This window comes from Ahaetulla prasina, chromosome 4, assembly GCF_028640845.1.
Source record: "Ahaetulla prasina isolate Xishuangbanna chromosome 4, ASM2864084v1, whole genome shotgun sequence".
NCBI lineage: Eukaryota > Metazoa > Chordata > Lepidosauria > Squamata > Colubridae > Ahaetulla > Ahaetulla prasina.
The window spans coordinates 21,789,871-21,814,020 of NC_080542.1; the positions used below are offsets into that span (position 1 = coordinate 21,789,871).

At 40.6% G+C, this 24,150-nt stretch overlaps 2 protein-coding genes across 14 annotated transcripts; one reads left to right on the forward strand and one right to left on the reverse strand.

Moving 5' to 3' along the window:
- Window positions 1-1,358: 1,358 nt before the first annotated feature.
- On the forward strand, window positions 1,359-7,602 carry SLX1A (SLX1 homolog A, structure-specific endonuclease subunit). Of its 2 annotated transcripts, none has more exons than XM_058180548.1 (7): window positions 1,359-1,513; window positions 2,296-2,502; window positions 2,892-2,943; window positions 5,454-5,783; window positions 6,068-6,201; window positions 6,513-6,600; window positions 7,003-7,602. In XM_058180548.1, exons 2-7 carry the CDS (start codon window positions 2,330-2,332, stop codon window positions 7,030-7,032), a joined length of 807 nt encoding a protein of 268 aa, XP_058036531.1. In that variant the 5' UTR covers window positions 1,359-1,513; window positions 2,296-2,329; the 3' UTR covers window positions 7,033-7,602. The 2 variants fall into 2 exon arrangements, with proteins under 2 accessions (XP_058036531.1, XP_058036530.1); XM_058180547.1 differs by lacking the exon at window positions 1,359-1,513 and adding an exon at window positions 1,521-1,706.
- On the reverse strand, window positions 4,156-22,653 carry LOC131196996 (zinc finger and SCAN domain-containing protein 31-like). Of its 12 annotated transcripts, none has more exons than XM_058180543.1 (6): window positions 22,517-22,653; window positions 20,933-20,974; window positions 19,577-20,486; window positions 18,083-18,197; window positions 11,505-11,985; window positions 7,749-9,374 (listed from the first exon to the last, which is right to left on the reverse strand). In XM_058180543.1, the coding sequence occupies exons 3-6, from the start codon at window positions 20,387-20,389 to the stop codon at window positions 9,359-9,361; spliced, it is 1,425 nt and encodes a 474-aa protein (XP_058036526.1). In that variant the 5' UTR covers window positions 20,390-20,486; window positions 20,933-20,974; window positions 22,517-22,653; the 3' UTR covers window positions 7,749-9,358. The 12 variants fall into 12 exon arrangements, 10 of the variants coding, with proteins under 10 accessions (XP_058036526.1, XP_058036528.1, XP_058036527.1 ...); XM_058180545.1 differs by having other exon boundaries at window positions 19,577-20,510; XM_058180544.1 differs by having other exon boundaries at window positions 22,316-22,638.
- Window positions 22,654-24,150: the final 1,497 nt, after the last annotated feature.

Sequence of the window (24,150 nt, forward strand, 5' to 3'; positions counted from 1 at the left end):
ATCAACGTGCAATACGTCACTCCAGTGGTTTCATCCCTAGAGCAACCAAAGGAAGAGTGATACAGCGGTCCAGCCGGTCCGAAAAGTTATCCTAAAAAACCTTCTTCGATGAGCTCTTGGTGCTCTCTGAGCTTGCTTGTTTTCTTGCAGGAGTTTCATTACCCAAACTAGGTAACATCATCAGTGCTAGTGGGGCAAGGAGTGAGGTTTTTTTTATTTATTTATTTATTTTGTCACAACATTATATACAAGCACATATATTGAAAGGAGACAATAGGACAGGAACGGTAGGCACTTTTGTGCACTTATGCACGCCCCTCTCAATTTATATTCTAATCTAGTGGCTTGTCTGTCAGTGTTGGTGAGGGCGGTCCTAGAGATTTTTTTAGTTTTATTCATGGCTTCTTTGGCAGTATTCTTGACTGAGGTATTGTTTACTTGATTGTTGGTCTGATGCAGGGATGAAATCCAGCAGGGTCTAACAGGATCTGGAGTAATTCGCAGAACCAGCAAATACCACCTCTGCCTAGTCCCAAAGTGGGGTGGGAATGGAGATTTTGCAATATCCTTCCCCTGCCACACCCACCAAGCCACGCCCACAGAACCGGTAGGGGAAAAAAATTGGATTTCACCCCTGGTCTGATGTTAACCTTGGAGTTATTCTATGCTGCTCTGGGTGCTGATTGCTGGTGGAGAGATGCTTGGGTCTTTTTGTTTCTTTTCGGGCGCTCTTTTGCATGGTTTAGTTTAGTTTAGTTTAGTTTAGTTTGCACGTGGTATAAAGAAATTAAATGCCATCTTCAGTGTACATTATAACTATAAAAATAAAAACACAAACATACATCCTTTACGTTCTATGTAATTGAAATTGAAAACCCGATATTGCACTATACCATAGAATTCAATATGGTTATTGTCCTGGGATAGAAGCTATTTTTCAGCCAATTTGTCCTTGTTTTTATGATCCTGTACCATCTGCCAGATGGTAATAGTTCAAAAAAAGCGTGCCCAGATATTGTTAATATCTATGTATCTATTGATGGGTGATTTGTCAGAGTGCCAGGCTTATGGAAATTGTCTGGCGTTTTGGGACTTGGCTTGGTCTAGGATGGATTAAACCTTCATGGTTTAGGAATACTTCTTTGCAATTCTATGTAAACGTATACATACACTTAGAGTACGAAGAGTACTCTATTATGTGTTATACAGAACACATACGTATAATTAGTTAAAGTTAATTTTAAATAAATCTTAAGTTTATATTGTGACTTCAAGCCATACTTTTTTTTAATGCCACCTCTATTCTCATCTCTAGAGCTCCTTCCTGTTAATTAGGTCTTCTTACGTCATCTAGCTGCGGTACTGCAGTTTTCCCCCTATGTGGGCGGGACATCTCGCTGCCTTCGCCAATAGAATGTAAGCAAGGTGTCGTTTGAAGAAACGGTCAGTAGCGTGGAGAGGAAGATTGCTAGGCAACGGCCTACCGTCTGCTGTAGTCGCGAGGACAGGGCAGGTTCGAAAGGGGCGTGGCGATGAGAACGGGGAGAGCTGGGGCTGGAAAGGTGCAGGGCGTGATGGCAAATGTCTGCTTTATTGATCGCTCAAGCCGCATCCGAAGGGAAAGGGAAATCTGCTAAGTAGTAAAAGCCACTATACGCAGGGTTAGGTTTGTATTCTGGATTGCACAGCAGGCAGAAATTCAACAGGTACTGTTTTTTTTCTCCTCCTCCTCCACGTAGGATTGCAGGAATTTTAATTTCAGATATTGGGGGCGGGGAGGGTAAATCCCGTTGCTTGGCAAAAATTCACACCCCTTCTCCCTGCCATGAAGATACAAAGGAGTCTAATTTGTGGTTCGTGTCAAAATCTTAGCAGAGTATCTCGGAAGAGAAGCAGGGAAAATAACACTAGGGAGAGTTTAATTGCAATTCCAGCGGCACCAGCCAGATCAAGGGTCTCCAACCTTGGCAACTTTAAGACTTGTGGACTTCAATTCCAAGAATTCCTCAGCCAGCCAGCTTTCCCAACTTTAGTCGTAAAATGTGTGGACTTCAACTCCCAGAATATCTGCTGGCTGAGGAATTCTGGGAGTTGAAGTCCACAAGTCTTAAAGTTGCCAAGGTTGGAGACCCCCTGAGCTAGATGACTGGTAGAAAAGGATGCTGGAAATTGAAGTTCAAAAACATTTGTGAGCTAGATTCCCTGGCAGTTATCAGCCCTTTGTTAGATTCTGATGATGGGTGGATAGTTATGGGTGTTCAGCTTTTCTAAAACTTGATTTCTTCTTTCATGTAGGTTTCTTCAGCCTGTCCCTCCCTTTGTGGGAGAGATGGTGGTGGAAGTATGTGGCTTCTTTGGGGTATATCTACTATACTGCACCAACCCCCGTTATCAGGGGCGGATCTACATTGGCTTCACTGTCAACCCCGAACGACGCATAGATCAACACAATGCTGGGAAACGATGTGGTGGGGCCTGGAAGACAAGTGGACGTGGGCCATGGTAATTCATGAGTGTGTAAAAGATGCTATGTTCAAAACTAATTTCTGATGTTTATACAGTTCCTTCTTAGCCCCAACCAGATGTAGGGGAGAAAACTTGGGAAGCTCCACAGGAATGTTTGCCAATCTTAACCATTTTAAGATGTGGCCTTCAGCTCCCAAGTACCCCAGCCAGCAGGTATTCTGGGAATTGAAGTCTACACGTCTTACAAGGACTAAGGTTGGGAAACACTGCTCTACAGGAAATCGTTTTTTCACTATCTGGTATTTTTCTATTTTGTGATGAGATTTGAGTGAGGCGAAAATTCAGAGTTCCTTAAAGGCATTGAGCGTTCTGAGACAAATGAGTTGCTGTCCTTTTGAGCTTCATTTATTTATTTCTTCTTGCAGGGACATGGTGTTGATCGTTCATGGTTTCCCCTCTGATGTGGCTGCTTTGCGTGTAAGGCACTTTTCAATACTTTTTTTTCTTTCTTTCTCAGGATTCACAGAATATGACAAGCTAAGACATGGTTAGCTAGCTTGAGATTCTGTGTGTTCACTAAACCTAACTAATTTGGGATTCAGTATGTTCTGGGAACCCATCCAATTGAGTATAGTTAGTTTTTTTAAAAAAGTTTTTTATTTTTTTACAAATATATCAATGCGTGTGAACAGTGTGGCACCTAAGTGTCATACATTCTAATACGAATACAACTAGTAAAGTTAATCATAGTTATTACATTCAATCAACTTATATATTTCTATTAATAACACACATTTACATTAAGTTGCAGTCTATCATTATCCAGTTATTTCTTGTTTTCTCATTTGCTTTTATTTTATTATATAAAAGTGTGTACATAATATTCCCCCTTCTCTTATTTCTATCTCTTATTCTACCTTCTAATCATATCATCCTTATATTAAAAAAAAATTTCTTTCTATCCTGCCTAACTTCTAGTCATGTCACCTACCTAATAAAAGGAAAGAAAGCAAGAGAAAAAGAAAAGCAAATCAGAACATAAAAAACAAATCATCTGTCCATCATCTCTTGCCTGCTTTAATATTTTAATTGTTATGCTTTTTTTTTACTTGCCTCCCATATATTCCTCTCTTGGATCTTTATCTCTGTCTGCGTCTGCTTCTCAGTTGTCCAGTCTAAATATTTTTCCCACCTTTACCCTCTTCCACTGCCTAAGTTTCCAAACTTTCTGTCCAGATCCCTACCTCCCTTTCAAAAGTATCTTCCAACTCTCATAATATGTTTTCCTCCACATTTAATTCATCAGTCACTGTTATTTTCTTTGTTATCTCTTCCTTCCTGTCTTCTCATGTCATCTGACTCTGGGCTCAATCCCTTCTTCCATTTCTTCTGCTGGCTCCTCCCATTCCTGGGCATCTTGATCTTCACTCATCATCCCTCGTATAGTATTTTCCATTTTTTCCCTAACCTCCTTAAATCCCTTCTCCAAGATGTCCTTTGCATTTTGAAAGACTAACCCCATCTCCTTCAAAGTTCCACTCATTTCTTCCTTATAAGGTATCTTATATTGTTTTTTAAAAAATTCAACAGTCCATGAACTATTTATTCAGTCCTTAAGTTGCCCTTCAAGGAATGCACTGATCACAGTTCTTTATATCCCATAGGTAAACAGTCAGTTCCATTTAAATAGTTCGAGGTTATCAAAAGTCTCTTTGCATCCCCTTTACAGGTTCAATCTTCTAGCCTAACATTCAGGGGTCCCTTTAATTATATAGCTTCCTTATTTTCATATTTGAGTCTCCAGTAGACATGGGGTAGATGAGAATAATCCAGTAAGTATTTTCACAGTCTTTCATATAGATATTCCCAGGCTTGTAATTTTTCCTTTTGTCAGCAGGTGGCACTCACAACTTAAATTTCAGTAATTGTCACTAGTCAATTGTCATTTTAGTTATATATCAACTATAAAAGCAGAGTAAGATTTGTAAGTAAATAATTCCAGCATTTTAAAATGCCTTCCCAGTATCACGTCTTCCCAGTTTAAAAGAATCTAATTTTCTGTATATTTCAAAATTTATTATATTTCTCTCTTGCACCTTCCACTCCTGGTGTGGTATTATTTTAACAAATAATTTAGAGGAAATAGTTTTAAATTATTCCTTGGGGTTAAATTTAAGGCAAAAAACAGTCCTCTCAAGTTACTATTCACCTGCTTCGCTCCAGTGTCAGTCTTAGTTGTTCCTCGGTTGTCCCAGCTTTGTGGCAGACATCTGTAGGCTGCCTCTTCTTCTTGCTGTGGCTGAGAGGGAAAAGGAACCCCGGGTTCAGGCAGGAGAGCTGCGTCTCTCCTCGACCTCACAGGGTGTCCCTCTTTGTTTCACTGCCCCTACAGGACGGCTTTGGCTTCTCACAGAGCCCACGAACAGGGAGAACTCAGCAGAGGGAATGCGGAGACCCATTCCCTGTGTCTGATATCGCTGTGACGTCAACCAGAAGTCGAGTATAGTTAGTTTTTGACTTACAACCATTCATTTAACCTGTTCAAAGTTACAACAGCACTGAAAAAAAAACTTAAAACCAATCCTCAGTTAATACTGTTGCAGGATATATCAAAATTGGTCATGTGATCAAAATTTATGATGGTTACAGTATCCCAGGATCATGTGATCACTATTTGCAACTTTACCAACTGGCTTCCAACAAGCAAAGTCAATGTGGGAAGCTGGACTCACTTAATGACTGTATGATTCACTTAACAAACTGCAGTAATTTGCTTAACCATGGCAAAAAGGTCATAAAATTGCATGTGACTCAATAACTGCCTTGTTTAGCAACGGTCCCAATTGTGGTTGTAAATTGAGTAGTACGTTACTAAAAAAGCCATAGTTAAACCCTAAGTGGACAGATCTTTCCCTTCTGTTCATTCCTTCCTAAGTTTCAGCAACCCCTTTTGATTTACCCCCTCTCTCTCTCTTGCTAATTTCCAGTTTGAATGGGCCTGGCAACACCCTCACTCGTCCCGCCGTCTCACCCATGTCACCCGCCGCAAAACACGGGAGCGTCAGTTTGACTTCCACTTACGTGTCTTAGCCCACATGCTGCAAACTGCCCCATGGTGCCGTCTGCCCCTCACCATACGATGGCTCAAACAGGAGTATCGCCGGGAGTTCCCTCTAGGCTTGGAACCCCCCTTACACATGCCCATAGCCTTTGGGCCAGTTCGAGCTGTCAAAGACACTAAGCATGCTGAACCGTCATCTCCAGAGGAAAAAGTGGCGACCACAAAACATTGTAGCATCTGTCTTAAGACTTTCCAGGTAACAATCTGGGATACTGTATGTTCTTTCAACGAATAGAAAGGCTAAAAGTTGAGTGGATCCTAAGAGGCAAAATTGCTCTGAGAAAATGGGAGCTGAGCTTCTAAGAGTCTACCTCTAAGGTAGAATTGGATCTGAACTGGAAGAAATAATTTTGATCAAGGAAGGGTGAGGAAGAACTGGACTTGGGATCAAAATAAGGTGGCAGTTAACCCTGTATTTGTTTGGGGAGCAGCAGGTTCCCATGGATTGAAGTGCACTCTTTCTAAAATTCCTCTCTGCAGGATGGAGATAAGGACATTCCCTTGCACTGTTTTCACCCAACTTGTACCATGGCTGCTCATATGTTTTGCCTGTCTCATCTTTTCCTGGAAAAGGAGCCTAATCATATCCTGCCCATTGAAGGACAGTGCCCGGGGTGAGCAATTTCTCCTGTGCCCTGGGGGAATGTGGAGGGAGTGTAGATGTTAGTATTCTGTCCTTGCATCTGTTTCCCAATTATTAGTTCCATTTATTTATTTATTGGCTTTTGTCCCACCTTTATTATTTTTAAACTAACTTAATGTGGTGGTGAACATACCTAACATGCCTTCCTCTTCCTATTTTCCCCACAAGAAGTCCTGTGAGGTGGGTTGAGCTGAAAATGTGACTGGCCTAAAGCTCACCAGGCCAGCTTTTATGCCTGATGTGAAACTAAAACTAACAATATTGTGGTTCCCTTTTCTTCAGCTGCAAGAATCTTATCCTTTGGGGAGATCTGATTCGTCACCATAAAGGTTGCTATGATAACTTAGAGGCTGATCCCACCTCCTCTCAGGTAAAGCTCTTGATGTTCTTTCTAAACTTGTGTGGTTTATCTTGAAATGATTACTTCCTGTTCAACAGTTTTTATGTCCTGCTTTAACTGAAACTTTGACTTCTGAGTTAATCTTTTCTTCTTTGGATCAATATTTTTTTCTATTTTCAATAATAATTATTGTAACTAATAATAATTTTGGTTACAGATTAGGCAAGCTGAGATTTTCTTTATTTTTCATATATATATATATATATTTGTTTTCTTAGATTTTCGCGGGTCTTTGGTTATTCAGGTTTTCTTACGCGGGAGAAAACCCGAATAACCAAAGACCTACCTACCTACCTATATATGTATGTATGTATATATATTGTATCTGCTTCACTTATGTCTTCATCCAATATAATCACTTTTATTCTGCAGAAACATTGGGCTGATGAACTGCAACCATGAAGGAGGAGACCTTTAAAGGAGACCTTTAAAAAGTGACCAAGACCTATTTCCTTGAGGAGAGTGGATCAGAGGACCTCAACATGGTGCACAGTTCAGCTTCTCTTAGTCTGATGTCCAAAAGTCTAGAAAACAGCTGAGAAGGGCTGGATTCTCTGCTCATATGTCCCACCCCAGAATCATGTAATAAACAATATTTAATATTCATTAAGTGGAATAATTAAATTGAAGGACCATAGTCATGCTGGATGTTTATGGATTGTGAGGCAGGAATGCTTGGGAAGTGCACAGAATCATTAACTTAGATGAGAAGAACTAGTTCCAAGTTTCCATTTCCAAAATTTCTGGCTGCAAAGTATGTAAGTTTGGTGTTTTAGACTGAAAGAGTCAGTAAACTTAAAATGAATATGTAAATAATATAGCTATTTGTTTTATACTGTACCTATAGCACACTGAATGCTTAAATGGATTGTAAAAAAGACACTCTGAAGTGCAGAGAGATTCTTCAGATAACACATTTCTGATTTTATATGGCCGTTTTCTCATTTATGCATAGTATTTAACAAACACTTTCAGTAATTTTTTTAGCTTGGCATTAACCAAATATTGCAGATGAGAGGACTGAGGGCACAGTAGCTTACCTAAACTCTCTAAATAAATTCATGCCTCTAAATAAATTAATGACTGGGGTTAAAAGTCCATCAGTTGAACCATCAAGGTAGAATTATGTTTTTAATGAAATTAACTAACATGAGTCTTTGTTGATTATGATAGTATACAAAATAAACAAACTTGAAAGTCTGCATTATAAAGATAGCAGTTATCCTATATGCTAAAAAGGCAGCTATAAAAACTGAAGAGTATATAAAAGATCATTCCTCACATAATGGCCACATGACCAAGCCATAGCATTTGAAGTTACTGCAGATTTTATCTGTGGTGTACTGTTTTTAAAAAGGGCCCAGCTTTGAAAAAAAGTAAAAAAATTTCTTCTCATGTGAAATATATGTACTGCTGTTAGAATAGGATCTTAAGAAGCTTGAAAAGCCAAAATGATTTGACAATATATTAAAACAAATGTCTGTCTTTGTGAAAATTAATTTATGAATTGTGTAATAAAAAGTCTCTAAGCAGTTTTCAGACTGTAAAAAGGGGGAAATAACTTATTATGTAAACAAATGTTGCACTGGTTTTCTACTGTACAGAATAAAAAATGAATAATTAAATAGCCAAGTCAGTTTCACTCCACATTATTCCAGCATGGCCAGTTGTGAGGAATGCTGGGAGCTGTATTCAGCAGCTACTGGAGGGCCACAGTTTTCTAACCTTGCAGTAAAAGTATGATCACCCCTAAGGACTTGCTACAGAGCAATATTAAAATCCATCCCAGCAAGCACAATGTACAATGAGCCCACTTTGCTTCCTGTTTTCCCATCTGGCCTTCCGTGCCCAAATTGCACAGCCAAACGTATACCTTAACAGTACATCTGGGCAGCTTGACGTGCAAAAGGACTGAATTCTCCATAATGGGAATATATTCTGGATTAAAATTTGCATTTAAAAGCAATCAGTCTTGCCTCTTACTTAAAACTTGGAATTTCTTTTATCCTGAGTTAATGGTTAGTATCACTTTTCCACTGAGCTCCATCACTTCAGAAGTTAAATCTGTGGACTGCCTTCCCAAATAGTTGGCAAATGTCATTTTGCCAGCCTGCTCCATTACTAGAAAATGTTTTCCTTTTAAATCTTACTTCCTTAATGAGCATCATTTGTTTTGGGCATGGGTATAGCAAAGCAGGAAAAGGATTTTTCTGATTTCATAAGGCTTTAGCTGATACAAAAATACTGATCAAAATTAGCAATTTTCCCAGGAGCATCCACTCATTTATATTCTGGACTGAATTAGTGGCATTATGATATACTCATTTCTAGCTAGCAAACAGTCCAAATAATACAAAAAAAAAACCCAACAAAAAAAAACCAGGAATGCAATCTCTCACTCCCATTCCAGATCAAGTAAAATGTGGATGAATAGTCTTTTGACTTGGATGGAGTCTTAGTTCTCCTATCGTTGCTGAATGGCATAAATATGTACAGATTTTCCTTTGTACACTCAACAGAATGGATGCCCCTGAGAGCTGTGTGTCCTTAAGACACATTTTGATCATATTCAAGATGAGGACAAACAACAAATAGTCAATAATCCACCCCACTCTTACCCTTGATCTAAATTCCAAACCCTGCAGGACACAAACTGAGCTACCTTTATTCCCCGGTCATATAGGGCTTCTCAATCTGTTGCCCAAACTGGAAGCAATAGATCCTTTTGTCAAGATCTTCCTTGGCTGCAAACAAAATAGAGGACAGACAATCAGAATCATAAGAAAATCAAGACTGGTCCTCTTTCAATTGAGCCATAATTTAAGATGAAATTGGACAGCCTTCAACATTTAGAAAAGGATTGAAGAGGATATTCAGAAAAAAAATGATCCAGTCATTTAAAACAAAAGTGAAAAATCATCTTGCATGTCATTCTTCATATACATTCCGAACTAGCGGTATAGGTTTTGAAGTTTTGAAGTTCTCCAGTTTTGAAGTTCTGACATCGGGTTCCCCCCTCCTATGATCACTTGACAGCATTTTGGCCACTCAGCAACCATCTGCATTTATGGCTGTTTATAGCACTCCATAGTCACGTGATTGCAATTAACGATGTTTTTGCTGGAAACAAGTTTACTTCTGGTTTCTGGCAAAACCTGCTCCATAGTGAACAACAGGTTCACTTAACGACTGGTGTTTGCTTAATGTCCATACGAAAAAAGTACTAAAATTGGATCTGGACATATAGTGATTTGTTTTACGACCATCATGACTTAACTTAATTTCCGGGCTCAATCGTAGTCGTAACTTGTGGACTACCTGTTCTGTCCAGTCTTTAACCAGATACTCTGCAAGCTAATTGGTTCTCTGATTCTAAAGATGCCAGAGGTTGAAACTAGGATGCAGAAGTTGTTTTAAAAGAAAAAAGAAAAGCCACTTACTCTGCTTCACAATACTTTTAACAAAGGCTGCTATTAACCCAAGTTTATAGACAGATTTGGCAGCATGCAATCATGTTAACAGGATCTAATGCCCTCATTTGGGGAAATATGGATCCCCTAATCTCTTTTTCTGGTTCTGCTCAGCATCCATGATCCTTGTACATAGAAAGCACTTGTAAGTGTCCTTTTAATCAAGGGTCCCATTAGATAGCCAGGCAGGAGGCAGTTAATCCCTTTTTGGGGAGACAAGTACTTGACTGACAGACCATAACTGCAAATTTTGTAAAATGTTCTCTTGTATTTCCAGTTGCTGTTCATCACATATTGTTTCCTTACAAGATTAACTGGACAATGGAGACTGTTAGCTCAGAAATGGCTGGTGTTCTGCATTGGGTGATTTTCTGGCCAGAAATTTTGTCTAACAACTGGTTTAGGGTGCTTTGGAGTTAAAATAGTTAAAATGCTTCCTCTCCTGAATCTGAATTGGCTAAATTTCTGGGGTGTTTTTCAACCTTAGCAACTTAAGAACGTGGACTTCAATTCCCAGAATTTTTCAGCCGGCCTTGATGATGAAAACCCATGCTGGTTGGGGAATTCTGGGAGCCAAAGTCAACACCTCTTAAATCTGCTAAGGTTGAGAAACAGTGGTTTAATACGTTGTACATAAAAACAATTCAAATAAGCGTATTAATCAGTCACAGTTCCTGTATTCAATGAGGCTTATTTCTGGGTAACTATGCAAAAAGACACTCAAGTAAGGCTGACTGATTATATAGGAATTTACCTCCTCCTCCTTTAATCAGACAACAGCCCCCCATCTCCTTAAAACAGGAGCAGGAATCCTGTAGCCCTCCAGTTGTTGATTTCTACTGGCAGCATCCCTCACCATGCACAATATTAGCTAGGTTATGCTAGGACTGTAGTTCTGGACTCTTGAGGTTACTGTATACCCCATCTGTTTTTCATCAGTTGTTTGTTTCAATCTCCAACCAACAGGAACTTCGTAGCTCCTATGAAAACATTTTTTCTCCATCCTAATTAGTACAGCTTACCTCCTTTCTTCTGCAATCTAAACATTTGTTACAGTATTTCTCAACCTTAATACAAATGGATTTAAACTCCCAGAATTCCCCAGGCATCATGCTAGCTGAAAAATTCTAGGAATTGAAGTCCCCATATATTAAAGTTGCCAGGATTGAGAAATACTGATTTATTATGATCCCTTAAGAAGTAAATGTCAATAGAGATTTATTAGGTCATACTCCTCCTGCTCACATTTCCTTTCAACTTGCATATCTATTTTTTCCCCCTTAGTTTTAGCTCTTTCTTTTACCGCCAAGATCCCAAGATTGCCTACATGGGTGACCTATAGGGGGATTTAGTGAATTGTGAGTTTCCCAACCACACAACCGAGAGAAGAAGAGGGGTACCTACCATGAGTGGCGTCTCTGGTGATTCACAACATGTGAACGCCGTGTGAACCTCTTTCCACAGTACGTGCACTGGTGAGGCTTCTCTCCTGAATGAATGAGGAGATGTTTTGTGAGGGTTGTGTTCCGGTTGAAGCTATTCCCACATTCTGGACATTGATACGGTTTCTCACCCGTGTGGATCCTTTCATGCCTGATGAGATCCCACTTCTTCCGAAACCTTTTCCCACATTCCTTACACAGATGTCGTTTTGTTTCTAGGTCGGTCGGGACTCCCCCAAACACGTCGTCCTCAATCATTCTTGTGGAAAGACTGCCTTTCTGTGGCCTTTCTGAATCACACTTGCTCACATGTGATCTTCTGGGAAGATCACTGCTTTTTGGGAATAGGACCTCCCCAAATTCTGGAGACCTCCATCCTTGTTCCTCTGCCTCCAATTCTTCTTGGTGCAGATCCTTTGCCCCCATTCTGGCAAAACTGCTTTCTGATTGAAGAAAGACAAGTGATAAGAAAGACCAAAATTTTATAGTTTCTAAGTTCAGTTTACCAAAGTACATAATACAAATAGTTCTTGACTTACAACAACATCTCCATGCTTGGCAATTACGGTACTCATATTTATGACGGTTGCAGTATTCCAGGGTCATGTGATCACCTTCTGACAAGTAAAATCACCCGGGAAGCCAGATTCACCTAACAACCGTATTACTAATTTAACAACGGCACTGATTCACTTAACAACTGTAGCAAGAAAGGTTGTACAATGAAGCAAAACTCACTTAACTGTCATGCTTGGCAACATAAATTTTGGGCTCAATTGTGGTGTTAAGTCAAGGACTACATATAATGAGGAAAAGTGTTGAAGAACTGCCACCAGCCAGGATTAAACTGAAAAACTAAATTGCAGAAGCAGAACACAAACATATATTAAGATGTAATGTGACTTACTTGGTTTAGAATAACACGAGACAGATGTTCACATGTTGTGAAATGGTTCATTGTAATGTAAAAACTCACTCCTGTGGTCCACACATTGAACTATGACATAATATGGTTATCTGGTTTTGGCTTAACATATTTAGTGATTGTGGTTTGCAAATACAGGTTGTGGCCTTGTCTGTGGGAATCCAGAGTTACCATTTATTTTTTAAATGGTTAAAATAGGACACGCCATACAAAACTGGCACGCCATACAAAACTGGTCATAATGCAGCCCAATATAAAATAGTTTTCTCTTTTTCTTACTTAGAGAATAAGCAAGGTCATCTCTATTTTCTGATTCCTTAAAAACTGTATTCCATTTGTTTCTCATTTGTTGAATGCTTCTTCACAGTCAACTAGAAGTACTTTTGAGTGTTGGGAAATGACTTTTCTGCAAGCCTTATATTTATACTTCATTTATACTACAGATACTGACTATTCAAGAGTTCCATTACCAACCCTGAGAAATTTGCAGAGGGCTTCCTCAGCTGTTTACTTAAAAACAGATTGCAAATACTCATTTACAAAAATTATGTTTAAAATAAAAATTATGATTAAAATATACAGATATCAACTTACAACCATTTGTTTAGTGACCCAAGTTACAACAGCACTAAAAAAGTGACCTATGGCTGTTGTAGTATCTTCATGATCACATGATCAAAATTTAGAAGCTTGGCAACTGGCATGTATTTAGGATGGCAGTATCCCAGTCATTTAATCACTTTTTGTGATCTTCTGAAAAGCAGTCAATGGGGAAGCCAGATTCACTTAACAACTGCAGAGGTTCACTTAACAACTGTGGCAAGAAAGGATGTGAAATGGGCCAAAATTCAGTTAATAGCTGTCTTGCTTAGTGACAGAAATGTTGGGCTCAATTGTGATCATAAATCAAGGACTACCTGCAATAGCATATCTGTGAAATATTATTTCAGCTAATCAGAATGATATAAGTTGCAGAGGATATGATTCCTAAAATAAGTTATTTGTGGCCCCAGTTTTAAATTCAGCATACTGGGAAGCTCAGCTTAATGGTGTTTATACATAAAATCATTTCAAAAAAAATAAGGGCAGCAATTTAAAATTTAAGCTGCTTCACATTTTACCCTGGGATGTGACACATAAAAACAGTCAGTATTCCTCATCCAATGTTTTATACCAAATTTGTCCTCTTTCAAAAACAAGGTTTTTTTTTTCATCTCGGTATAATATTTAGCCTTAATGTTCATTTCACTTTCATTCCACTATCTTACCTTCAATGTTTTAACTGCCATTCACCTTGTTTGTTTGGAGAGAACAGGTAATGGGTAGAGAGGCAGTCCCAAGTCTACGCTTCAAGATTGATTGATTTTTTCCCCTTCTTTCTGGGGTTTAATATCCCAAAACGTCTCTGGAAATCTTAAGGCAGGGGTATCAAACTTGATTTCATTGAGGGCCACAGGAGGGTTGTATTTGATCTCGGAGAACTGGGGGGAGGGATGTGGGCCGTGGCTATGGTGGGCATGACATGTGACTCTGTCAGGTGCACCTGTGATGGCCAAGTGCTAAGGCAGGACTTCCCTGAGACCTCCCTCACTCTCATTATAATCTCTGTTCCTTCCTTTTCTTTTTCTTTCCCTCTTCATTCTCCTTTGTTTTTCCTTCCCCTCTTTTCTTATACCTTCCTTGCTCTCTTCCCCTCTTTCATTCTTTTTCTTTGCCTTTCCTCTTTCCCTTTCTCCTTTCCTGTCCCTTCTTGCATGGTCAAATGCAAAAGGGGAAACATTTCTCCTTTTGCAGCCCCCCAATCTCTGTTTTCTCTGGCAGAGGCACCACGGGCCAGTCCTTTGCTGTTTCCAAGCTGGCCCTGTGGGCCAGATCTAAGCACCCCGCAGGCTGGATCCGGCCCTCGGGCTTTGAGTTTGACATGACAAAGTTCTCTATCCAGAGCCCTTTGGTTGTTTTGCATTATTTATTTATTTATTTATTTATTTTTCAAATTTTTATACCGCCCTTCTCCGAAGACTCAGGGTGGTGTACAGCAGATAAAACACCAATAATCCAAAAATTTAAAATACAATATCCAGTTTAAAAATCTAATTCGATCGCTACAGGTTAAAAATATTAAGAAAATTACAAAAAATAGAATAAAACCCTTATTTAAAAACCCACTAAAAACCCACAATATTAAAATCAATCAGGCCAGCCCCGCTTGGTGAAAAAAGAAGGTCTTGAGCTCGCGCTTAAAGGTCCGAAGATCAGGGAGAAGACGGAGTCCCACTGGCAAATCGTTCCACAAGGCCGGAGCCCCCACAGAGAACGCTTTTTCCCTGGGGGCCGCCAGCCGACATTGGTTGGCCGACGGCACCTTAAGGAGGCCCTCCCTGTGAGAGCGGACTGGATGCACCGGACGATGGGAGGTAACTGGCAGCAGCAGGCAGTCCAGGACCCATGCCATGGAGCGCTTTAAAGGTGATAACCAGCACCTTGCATCGCACCCGGAAGACCACCGGCAACCAGTGCAGTCTGTGCAGGAGAGGTGTTACATGGGAGCTACGAGGTGCTGCCTCAATCCCCTGCGCGGCCGCATTCTGTACCAGTTGGAGCCTCCGGGTGCTCTTCAAGGGGAACCCCATGTAGAGAGCATTGCAGTAATCCAGACGGGAAGTAACAAGGGCGTGAGTGACTGTGCATAACGAGTCCCGATCCAGCAAAGGGCGCAATTTGCGAATCAGGCCAATTAAAAAACAGGTGGGAGAATTTTATTAGAGATTAAGGCAAGACTTTCCCTCAATATTTTCATGTACCGTATTTTTTGCACTATAAGACACACCGGATCATAAGATGCACATTAGTTTTAGAGGAGGAAAACAATTTTAAAAAATCTGCCTCTGCCTCCCAGCATCCATCAGGTATTCATGTGCCTAGTGTCCTTGCAGCAAAGTCTGGTCTGCTTCACATTATTGCAGCCCCAGCACTTGGCTCATCAGGTTTCCACTCTGTTGTGCCTACCACCAGTCAACTGAACTGAGCTGCCACTGCCAGGGAACACTGGAGCCTTCACTTCCGAGCAGCTGATTGGTGACTGGATCAACCTCCTGGAATACCACTGATCAGCTGTTCTAGGCGGCGGTAGGGATGATCGCTGCCAGTGATAGGCGGTGGTGATCCCTGCTCCCTAGAACAGCTGATCGGCTGTATTCCAGGAGGCCGATCCAATCACCAATCAGCTGCTCGGCAGCGATTCAGCAGTGTTCCCTGGCAGCAGCTAATGGCGGCAGCAGTGACAGGCAGCAGTGGCAAACCCTGCCGCCACACCAACCTCCCTTCCCCTGCAATATTCGCTCTATAAGACGCAGACATTTCCACCCACTTTTTTGGGGGCAGAAGTGTGTCTTATAATGCGAAAAATATGGGTAATTTGCTCTTGCTTAATATAGGCAGTCCGCAACTTACAACCACAATGGAGCCAAAATTTATGTCACTGAGACATTTGTTAAGTGAGTTTTGCCCCATTTTACAACCCTTCTTGCCAGTTATGTGAATCACTGCAGTTGTTCTATTAGTGACACAGTTGTTAGGTGAATCTGGTTTTTCCACTGACTTTGCTTGTCATAAGGTCGCAAAAGCTGATCACATGACCCTGGGACACTGCAACCGTCATAAATATTAACCAGTTGCCAAGCATCCAAATTCCAATCATGTGACCCCAGTTGTAAGTGTGAAAAACTGTTGTAAGTCAATTTTTTTAGTGCGGTCCAACGGTCACTAAATGAACTGTTGTAAGATGAGGACTATACTTGTACTATCGTCAACTACTTTATTCCTTAAAAGCAAGGTTACCTTTTTTAAAAAAAATTGTGAGATAAGAGTCAGATACATATACATAGTCCTTGACTTATGATTGCAACTGGGACCAGAATTTCCACTGAAAAGAAAGGTCATTAAGTGAAGTATGCTCAATTTTACTAGGTACCTTTTTTCTTTTGCCATGTTGTCACTACCGTTGTTAAATGAATGAATAAATCTGGCATCTCCCATTAACTGCTTGCCGGAAGCCAGCTAGGAAGACTGCAAATGCACCTAACCCCAGAATGCTGCAACTATTGCGTAACACATGCTGGTTGCCAAGCCCCTAAAATTTGATCACATGACTGCAAGGATACTATGGTGGTGGTAAGTGTGAGGACTGGTCATAAGTCACTTTTTTAGTGCTATTGTACCTTTGAATGGTTCCTAAAACAATGGTTTTAAATTGAGGACTGTCAGGGTTCCAAGGAACACCCCCAACAAAATAAAGCTCTTGAGGCTTGAGGTTCCTCAAAGTTCCAATTTATTAGAGCTGGGAAAACCTGAAACTTAAAGCTTCCAAACACCCAGTTGAAAGCTCACAGCCCTGTCCCACACCCACAAATTTATCACATTGTCCAATCAACTCTTCACATTCAATTGGATACAATCTTTAGGCAGTTGCCAACAGACACAGGATGTCCTTGAATAAGGAATGTTGTTATGACTAACTTTCTACTGCTCTGGCAACCCCCTCCCAACTTCCCCAGCTAAAATATGTGGCAGATAAGAAGCAAAAAGAAAATTGCCTTCCAAAATTGACAGACTACTTGTATTGGGTCACATTTTTGGATCCACTCCTTTTCTCGGAAGGTTTGAGAAGAAATTAATCCAGGATCCAAGTTAAAGGTTAACAGAAACCAGACTGTAATACTGTAGTACAAAAACTCACATAAAAAAAAAGATTAGCAGCAAATCCTTTCTTTCTGAAAAACCTTTATTATGATTATTTTGCAAACAACTCTCCTTTTTTATAAGGAGAAGGGGGATAATTATATTCCTCAATTATTTACAAGTCTCTGAATAATAAGACTGAATATCCTGTCTTGTTAAAATAGAAGTCTGCTTTAAGTAACAAGAAATTCATTTCCTATTATATTAAAAATTGTATATAAATTGCATAGGGATTTTTTGGTAATATTTCCAATATTTGGAAATTATAAAAATATCAAGAATGATAGATTTTGGAGGCATGGAGAAACAATAGAATATGGCTTGACTTGTAGCAGTGGGTTGCTGAAATGTGCATCTGGACCAGGAGTCAGCAACCCGTGGCTCTGGAGCCGCATGTGGCTCTTTCACCCCTCTGCTGCTACTCCCTGTCACTAGTCGGCTCCACAATTGATAGGGCTTTTGGTTAGGACAGGTAGAGGAAAAAGGACGCCATGCTAGGAGACTCTATGGTGGGGGAACCGGACTTCCGGTTGGCAGAGGACAAAGGACGCCGTGCTAGGAGGAGAGTATAGCGGGGAAAAAGGATTTCCGGTCAGCTCCAGAACTGAATGGGGGGCTTCCGGTTAGGACCTTTGTGGCTCTTTTGAGTGTTTAAGGTTGCCGACCCCTGTTCTAAACATCTTTTTTTCGACCAAGACACAATGAAGAATTTTGAGCACATCATGGTCAAATCTTTTTGGAATTCTTTTGTTCAAAACTTAATTTTTCAGGGCTTCCTCTGCTTTTTTTTATGTACCGTAATCACTGCATTATGTAGTAACACTGTTGAATATATAGTTTTTCTTTTCTTATATAGTTTAATAAAATAAAAGAGTTACCTTGAGAAATACTATTTTCATTGTCATCCTGTTCTTTGTAGAGATGTTTTGCTTCTGACTGGGCCTGATCCACAATGGGAGAATTAACTATCACCATCTCAATTGGTACAGTTACCTGAAATAAAGAGAGAGAGACATGGTTAGAATAGCTAATTTAAGGATAGGATATATATTAGAATTATGGACATCTGTACTGGATACAATGGGTAGTACGGCTTTGAAACTGATGTTGAGTGCAGAACTTTGATGACACATTAGTCACATTTCTACTCCATATTGATGCACAAAGAAAAGTACTGCCCATACAATAAAAGATGGGATATGCAGCATAGTATGTGATTCCTCAGCAGTCGAAACAAATAAATAGTGATTGTTGTATTCCAATGGCAGTAACAAGCACTACAATCAGCCCAAACAATGCAGGTAAGAGTTTGCTGATCAGTTCCACAATGTATCCAACTTGGCTCATTTACACACAGTAATAGTGCACATGCCTAGAACTTCACAACAGAGTAACCAGCATGGAAATACATACTGATTTGTCCAGTATCTTCCAGTCAACCATAACTGATTACAAACAGGGTAACAGTTAATTTTAAAGATTTTGGTTTGCTCTTCCCATTTGTTTGCTACATACTGCTTTCTGAATAGGGTAGGCAATTTTCTTCATTACTAGTATCCTTATACATAAGTCTGTGGGTATCTGTTTGGAGTTGTATACTCTTTCAGGAAAGTCTTGTAAGAGGCCATAATTTATTATACACCTATAAATGTAATAGGGGTAGGCTTCAAATTACAACTATAACGGAGCCTGTCTTGATAATCATTCACTCATGATGGTTCTAAAGCAGGTTGGTCATATGACCAATCTGATCTTATAAACTTTTTTATGGCGGTCATTAAGTGAACCAACAGTTTTGTAATTAGCAGTTTTGCCATAAACTGGAGGTAAATGCCAGTTTGGCAAAACTGTCATAAAATGCAGTCACATGACCAGGAGATGCTGCGAATGTGGCCCAGTTGCTGAGTGACTGAAGTGCAATTATATAACAGGTGGAGAATCAAATCTGAGTTTTAAGTATTCCCAAGGAGTTCCATTGGAACTTGGAACAGTTGTTAACCAACCAGTTATGATTTGAGGATTACCTATACTGATGGTTTTGGGGTGTACTTTATTGCCCACTTCTTTACAAAGGCTAAAACAATACCCATTTCTACATATGTTTGTATACTGTATGTATGTATAAATATTTTATGCATGCCTATGTATAATTTTTTAAAAAATCCCCTATGAACTGAACTTTACTCCTGGCGACTTCATGAAGTTTTCTTAGCATGAGAACGGGAGTGGCCTGTCACTGCCTTTTTCTAGGCTGTTGTTTTCAATTCACAGCCCTGACTTTTCTTGATCTCCCATGGCAGCAAAATGCACTTTCCCTTTTGCCTATCCTGCATAGTCCTCCATCCTCCCAGGAAAAACTAGCCATTCCTCACCTGTTGGGCCCACTTCTCTGTCTCCTGCTGCTCCTGCAGGTACTCCTCTGCCAAGGCCACTGCTCGATCGCATGTCTCCGGACCACGCTCCCTAATCCAGTCCTGCATTTCCTGTGGAAGGATGACAAGGAACTGCTCCAAGATGAGCAGATCCAGGATTTGCTCCTTGCTCTGGCCTTCAGGCCTCAACCAGCAGTGACAGAGCTCTTGCAGTTGTTGACATGCCATCCGGGGCCCATCGGCAGCCCGGTAGCAGAAATGCCTGAAACGCTGGCGGTGTGCCTCGAGGGCGAGGTAGTCATCCAGCCTCAGAATGGCCACCTTCACTTTCCCATAATCAGCTTTGTCTTTTGCATCCAGGCTGAAATAGGCCTGCTGAGCTTGTCCACTAAGGACTGGCACAAGGTGAGTCACCCACTCTTCTCGTGGCCATTGGGAAGCATCCGCAACACGCTCAAAGGTGGCCAGGTAGGCCTCAGTGCTGCCCCCTTGAGTCAAAGGAGGCAACTGCAGGCTGTCCCAGACTGGAGTGATAAAGGGAGCAGGCACCACCTCTAGCACCCTTTGCCACTGGCACTCCCAGCTCTGCGGTAGCTCTTCAGCCAGCTCCTGCTTTACCCTGGACACTGCTCTTGTGAACTCTTCACTGGTTGCAGAGGGAATGGTGGCAAGGCAATCTCCTTCTCCATCTTTTGCACTGTCATTTGCTTGGCAGGGAGTTTCCAGTTTCATTTGGACTTGCAACGGATATCTCACATCCTCTACCTCTTTTGAAAGAGCAGCCATGTTGTTTGGGTGTTGCTGTGCAGCCATTTTGTGGCCCGAGGAGCTGCCAATGGAACAGCTGTGTCTCTGCTGCAGATTCTTTCAAAGCGCTCTGGAGCCACACTTTGGCAGGGGCTGGGGAAATCTGTAAGGCAGTGTGTGCAAACTCCTGTCAGAAAAAATGGGAAACTTATAGTTTCCCAAAAGTAAATATTTTAAAGTAACATTATCTTTAATTTACGCCACCAAATTTCCTTGGTTACTGTTTGAAGTTTGCATTATAGCTTTGATGTAATGCACTGAATTCAACATTCTCTTTATGCTTTTTTTAAAATGCCACTTGATTTTAATAGGTAAGATTTATTCCTAATTATCTCTCAGGTGAAAATTTTCAGCTGCCATCCTTACCATAAAGGCAGTGTTATTTAGAAAATATTTTTCTGGGGGATAACCATAAACATATACAGCCTTTTAATTATTCTCAATGTGGTAGCCATTCATCAAAACTATTTATCAAATATTTATCCCTTAAGTGCTCTGACTACATACCAAAAGTATTTAAATAAAATAATGTGGAATTTATCTGGTTACCTTCTTCGCAGCACAAAAATACTAAACCTGGAGAAGAACGAGCTGCAAATGAGAGAGAAAACAAACAGTAATACTGTAAACAAATCTCATTCTTTAAAAAGTGCAAATAAAGATTTAGGACATCAGAGAAAACGCTGCTGGCTTCCTATTTGCAGGGGTGCAGTCTCTTCTATCGTCTTATTCTGCTTCCTATTTATTCTTTTTTTAAAATCAACAATCCATTGTAGAGGTTATCCATAAAGAATGAGGCTCTTCCCTGTCCCAAGGCTCTTACAATCTAAAAATAGAAAGGAAGGAAAAGAACTAGGAAACGAAACTAAACAAGAAAACACAAGAAAACAAGATGAACTTCTTTCAAATGTAGATAGGTGATCTTAGTTACATGACTTAGGGGAGGAAGAGAAGGGTCTCGTCCCAAAGCTTTTGGAAAAGAGCTGAAGAAAGAGAAGCATTCTGGGATACAGATCCTGTCACAAGGCAAAAAAGGTAAAGTAAAACATCTGAAATGGTTCAGAGGAATAAACACAAGAACAGGCACATCTTGAGAGAGAGGAAAGGAATAATACTGGCAAGATTACACAACAACAACAATTTTAAATATTCAATTGACTTAGTTTCATGTTTAATGAATAAAAGAGATAATAATAATAATCTGCCACACCCTCTTTTCCATGCCATAATAAAAGAAAAAAATGCAACACAATCAGGGCAACGAAATACACAAGGAGAGCAGAAAACAAAATAAACGGAGGGCTCCTGAAGGTTATCACGACCATTGCCAGCTACCATGAGCCCAAGGGCTGGCCAACGAAGCGAGTCCAGATCACCGTCCCGTATCTTTCTCTGACACGAACGCGACCCTTTTAGCAAGGCGGCTCTGGGAGGAGAGGGGTTAAATAGTGAAACACCCTCACCCCACTCAAAAAACAAGGGGGGGATCCGTGGAAGGGCCCTCTCGGCTCACCTTTCGCTTTCATGCAGTCTCTCTCGCGCTTCCCTCTTGCCTCCGAACGCAGCGGAAGAGCGGACTGCACCACTTCAGGACACGAATGGGGAAGCGCACACTTTGCAATGCTCGCGCTACCAAAAGCAGCTCGCCAGGCTCCCTGCAAGCAGAAGACTAACCCAACAAGGAGAGAAAGCGAGGGGGTGGGAGAGTGGGGAAACCCTTGATTTCCGACTGCAGCGATGCTCGACTTGCAGTGAGCTTCTTAGGGTTTGTTTTCAAAGCAAAAGCAAGCCCAGCATCCTCCACCTGCATGCTTGCACTGTATAGCGCGGTTCTCCCTGCCCTTCCCCCCTCTTCACCTAAAACTAGAGCGAATCAACCTAGGAAGAACCGAATCTTTCGTGCACGGCCTTCCAAAGGGTGTAAAGACACACCTGCATTGACCAGGACGAGCCCTAAACCAACTTCATGCTGCCCAAAAAAGGTGACCCTCCCGCGATCCAAAAAAGCCTCTTGAGCCCGGGAACCACGTGGCTGATGGAGTGAAGCAAAAGGAGGCGTTGTTTTCCTAGTTTCTCTAGCCCGGGTCTTTCAGCACGGGCTTTCGTCTCTTTTTCTCCCTGTTCGGGACTCACCGCTGTGCGGCTCCCCTCGAGTTAATAAAGGGGATCAAATCGAAGGCCACGTTCCATTTCTTTCCATCTTTGGACGGAACGGGAAAGCGTGGTCGCATCTTGTATCGCCTCCCTTTGGATGGCGCTCGCCGAGCCGCTCTAGGAGCCTGGCTGCGGCGTGTATTTTTTTTTAACTCTTTCGCGTTTGCAACAGAGGGTAAACCAGTGTTTTTCAAACTTGGCCGCTTTAAGATGTGTGGACTTCATTTCCCAGAATTCCCCAGCCAGCTATGCACCGTTCCCTGTGCTGGCTCGGGAATTCTGGGCGTTGAAATCCACACATCTTAACACGACCAAGTTTGAAAAATATAAACCTTCAGGTAGTGTGTGGCCAAAGTAACCAAGGTTTTCTGACTCAGTAACTTGATGATTTAGGAAACTTAGGACAGCACAAGTGATATGCTCCCTGTCTTAGGCCTTCAGATTCAGCTGAACTGTAACATCCAGTCTGAAGGATTTCTATGGGTATCTGGAGATGATGGGAAGTAGTTCTTAAAAAAAAAAGATAATTTTATTAAACATTGCCATTAGAATAGAATAGAATAGAATAGAATAGAATAGAATAGAATAGAATAGAATAGAATAGAATAGAATAGAATTTTTATTGGCCAAGTGTGATTGGACACACAAGGAATTTGTCTTGGTGCATATGCTCTCAGTGTATATAAAAGAAAAGGTACGTTCATCAAGGTACAACATTTACAACACATGGTCAATATATCAATATAAATCATAAGGATTGCCAGCAACGAGTTATAGTCATACAGTCATAAATGGAAAAAGATTGGTGATGGGAACTATGAGAAGTTTAATAGTAGTGCAGATTCAGTAAATAGTTTGACAGTGTTGATGGAATTATTTGTTTAGCAGAGTGATGGCCTTCGGGAAAAAACTGTTCTTGTGTCTAGTTGTTCTGGTGTGCAGTGCTCTATAGCGTCGTTTTGAGGGTAGGAGTTGAAACAGTTTATGTCCAGGATGCGAGGGGTCTGTAAATATTTTCACGGCCCTCTTCTTGATTCGTGCAGTATACAGGTCCTCAATGGAAGGCAGGTTGGTAGCAATTATTTTTTCTGCAGTTCTAATTATCCTCTGAAGTCTGTGTTTTTCTTGTTGGGTTGCAGAACCGAACCAGACAGTTATAGAGGTGCAAATGACAGATTCAATAATTCCTCTGTAGAACTGAATCAGCAGCTCCTTGGGCAGTTTGAGCTTACTGAGTTGGCGCAGAAAGAACATTCTTTGTTGTCCTTTTTTAATGATGTTTTTGATGTTAGCTGTTCATTTTAGATCTTGCGATATGATAGAACCTAGAAATTTGAAGGTTTCTACTGTTGATACTGTGTTGTCTAGTATTGTGAAATACTAGGCAACACAAACGTAAAAGTTACGAATGAATGCTAACTAAAAAGAATGGAAAGAAAAATAGAAAAGAAAGAAAAGAAAAGAAAGAAATTACTTATCTGTTCATAACAAATATATGCATTTTAATAACATATCACTTTCTCTTAAAATATAATAAATGATACCTTCTTCCCATACCTCATCTCTTATTTGTAAGAAAGTGTAAAGACGGCCATTTGATCCCAGTTAGTAAA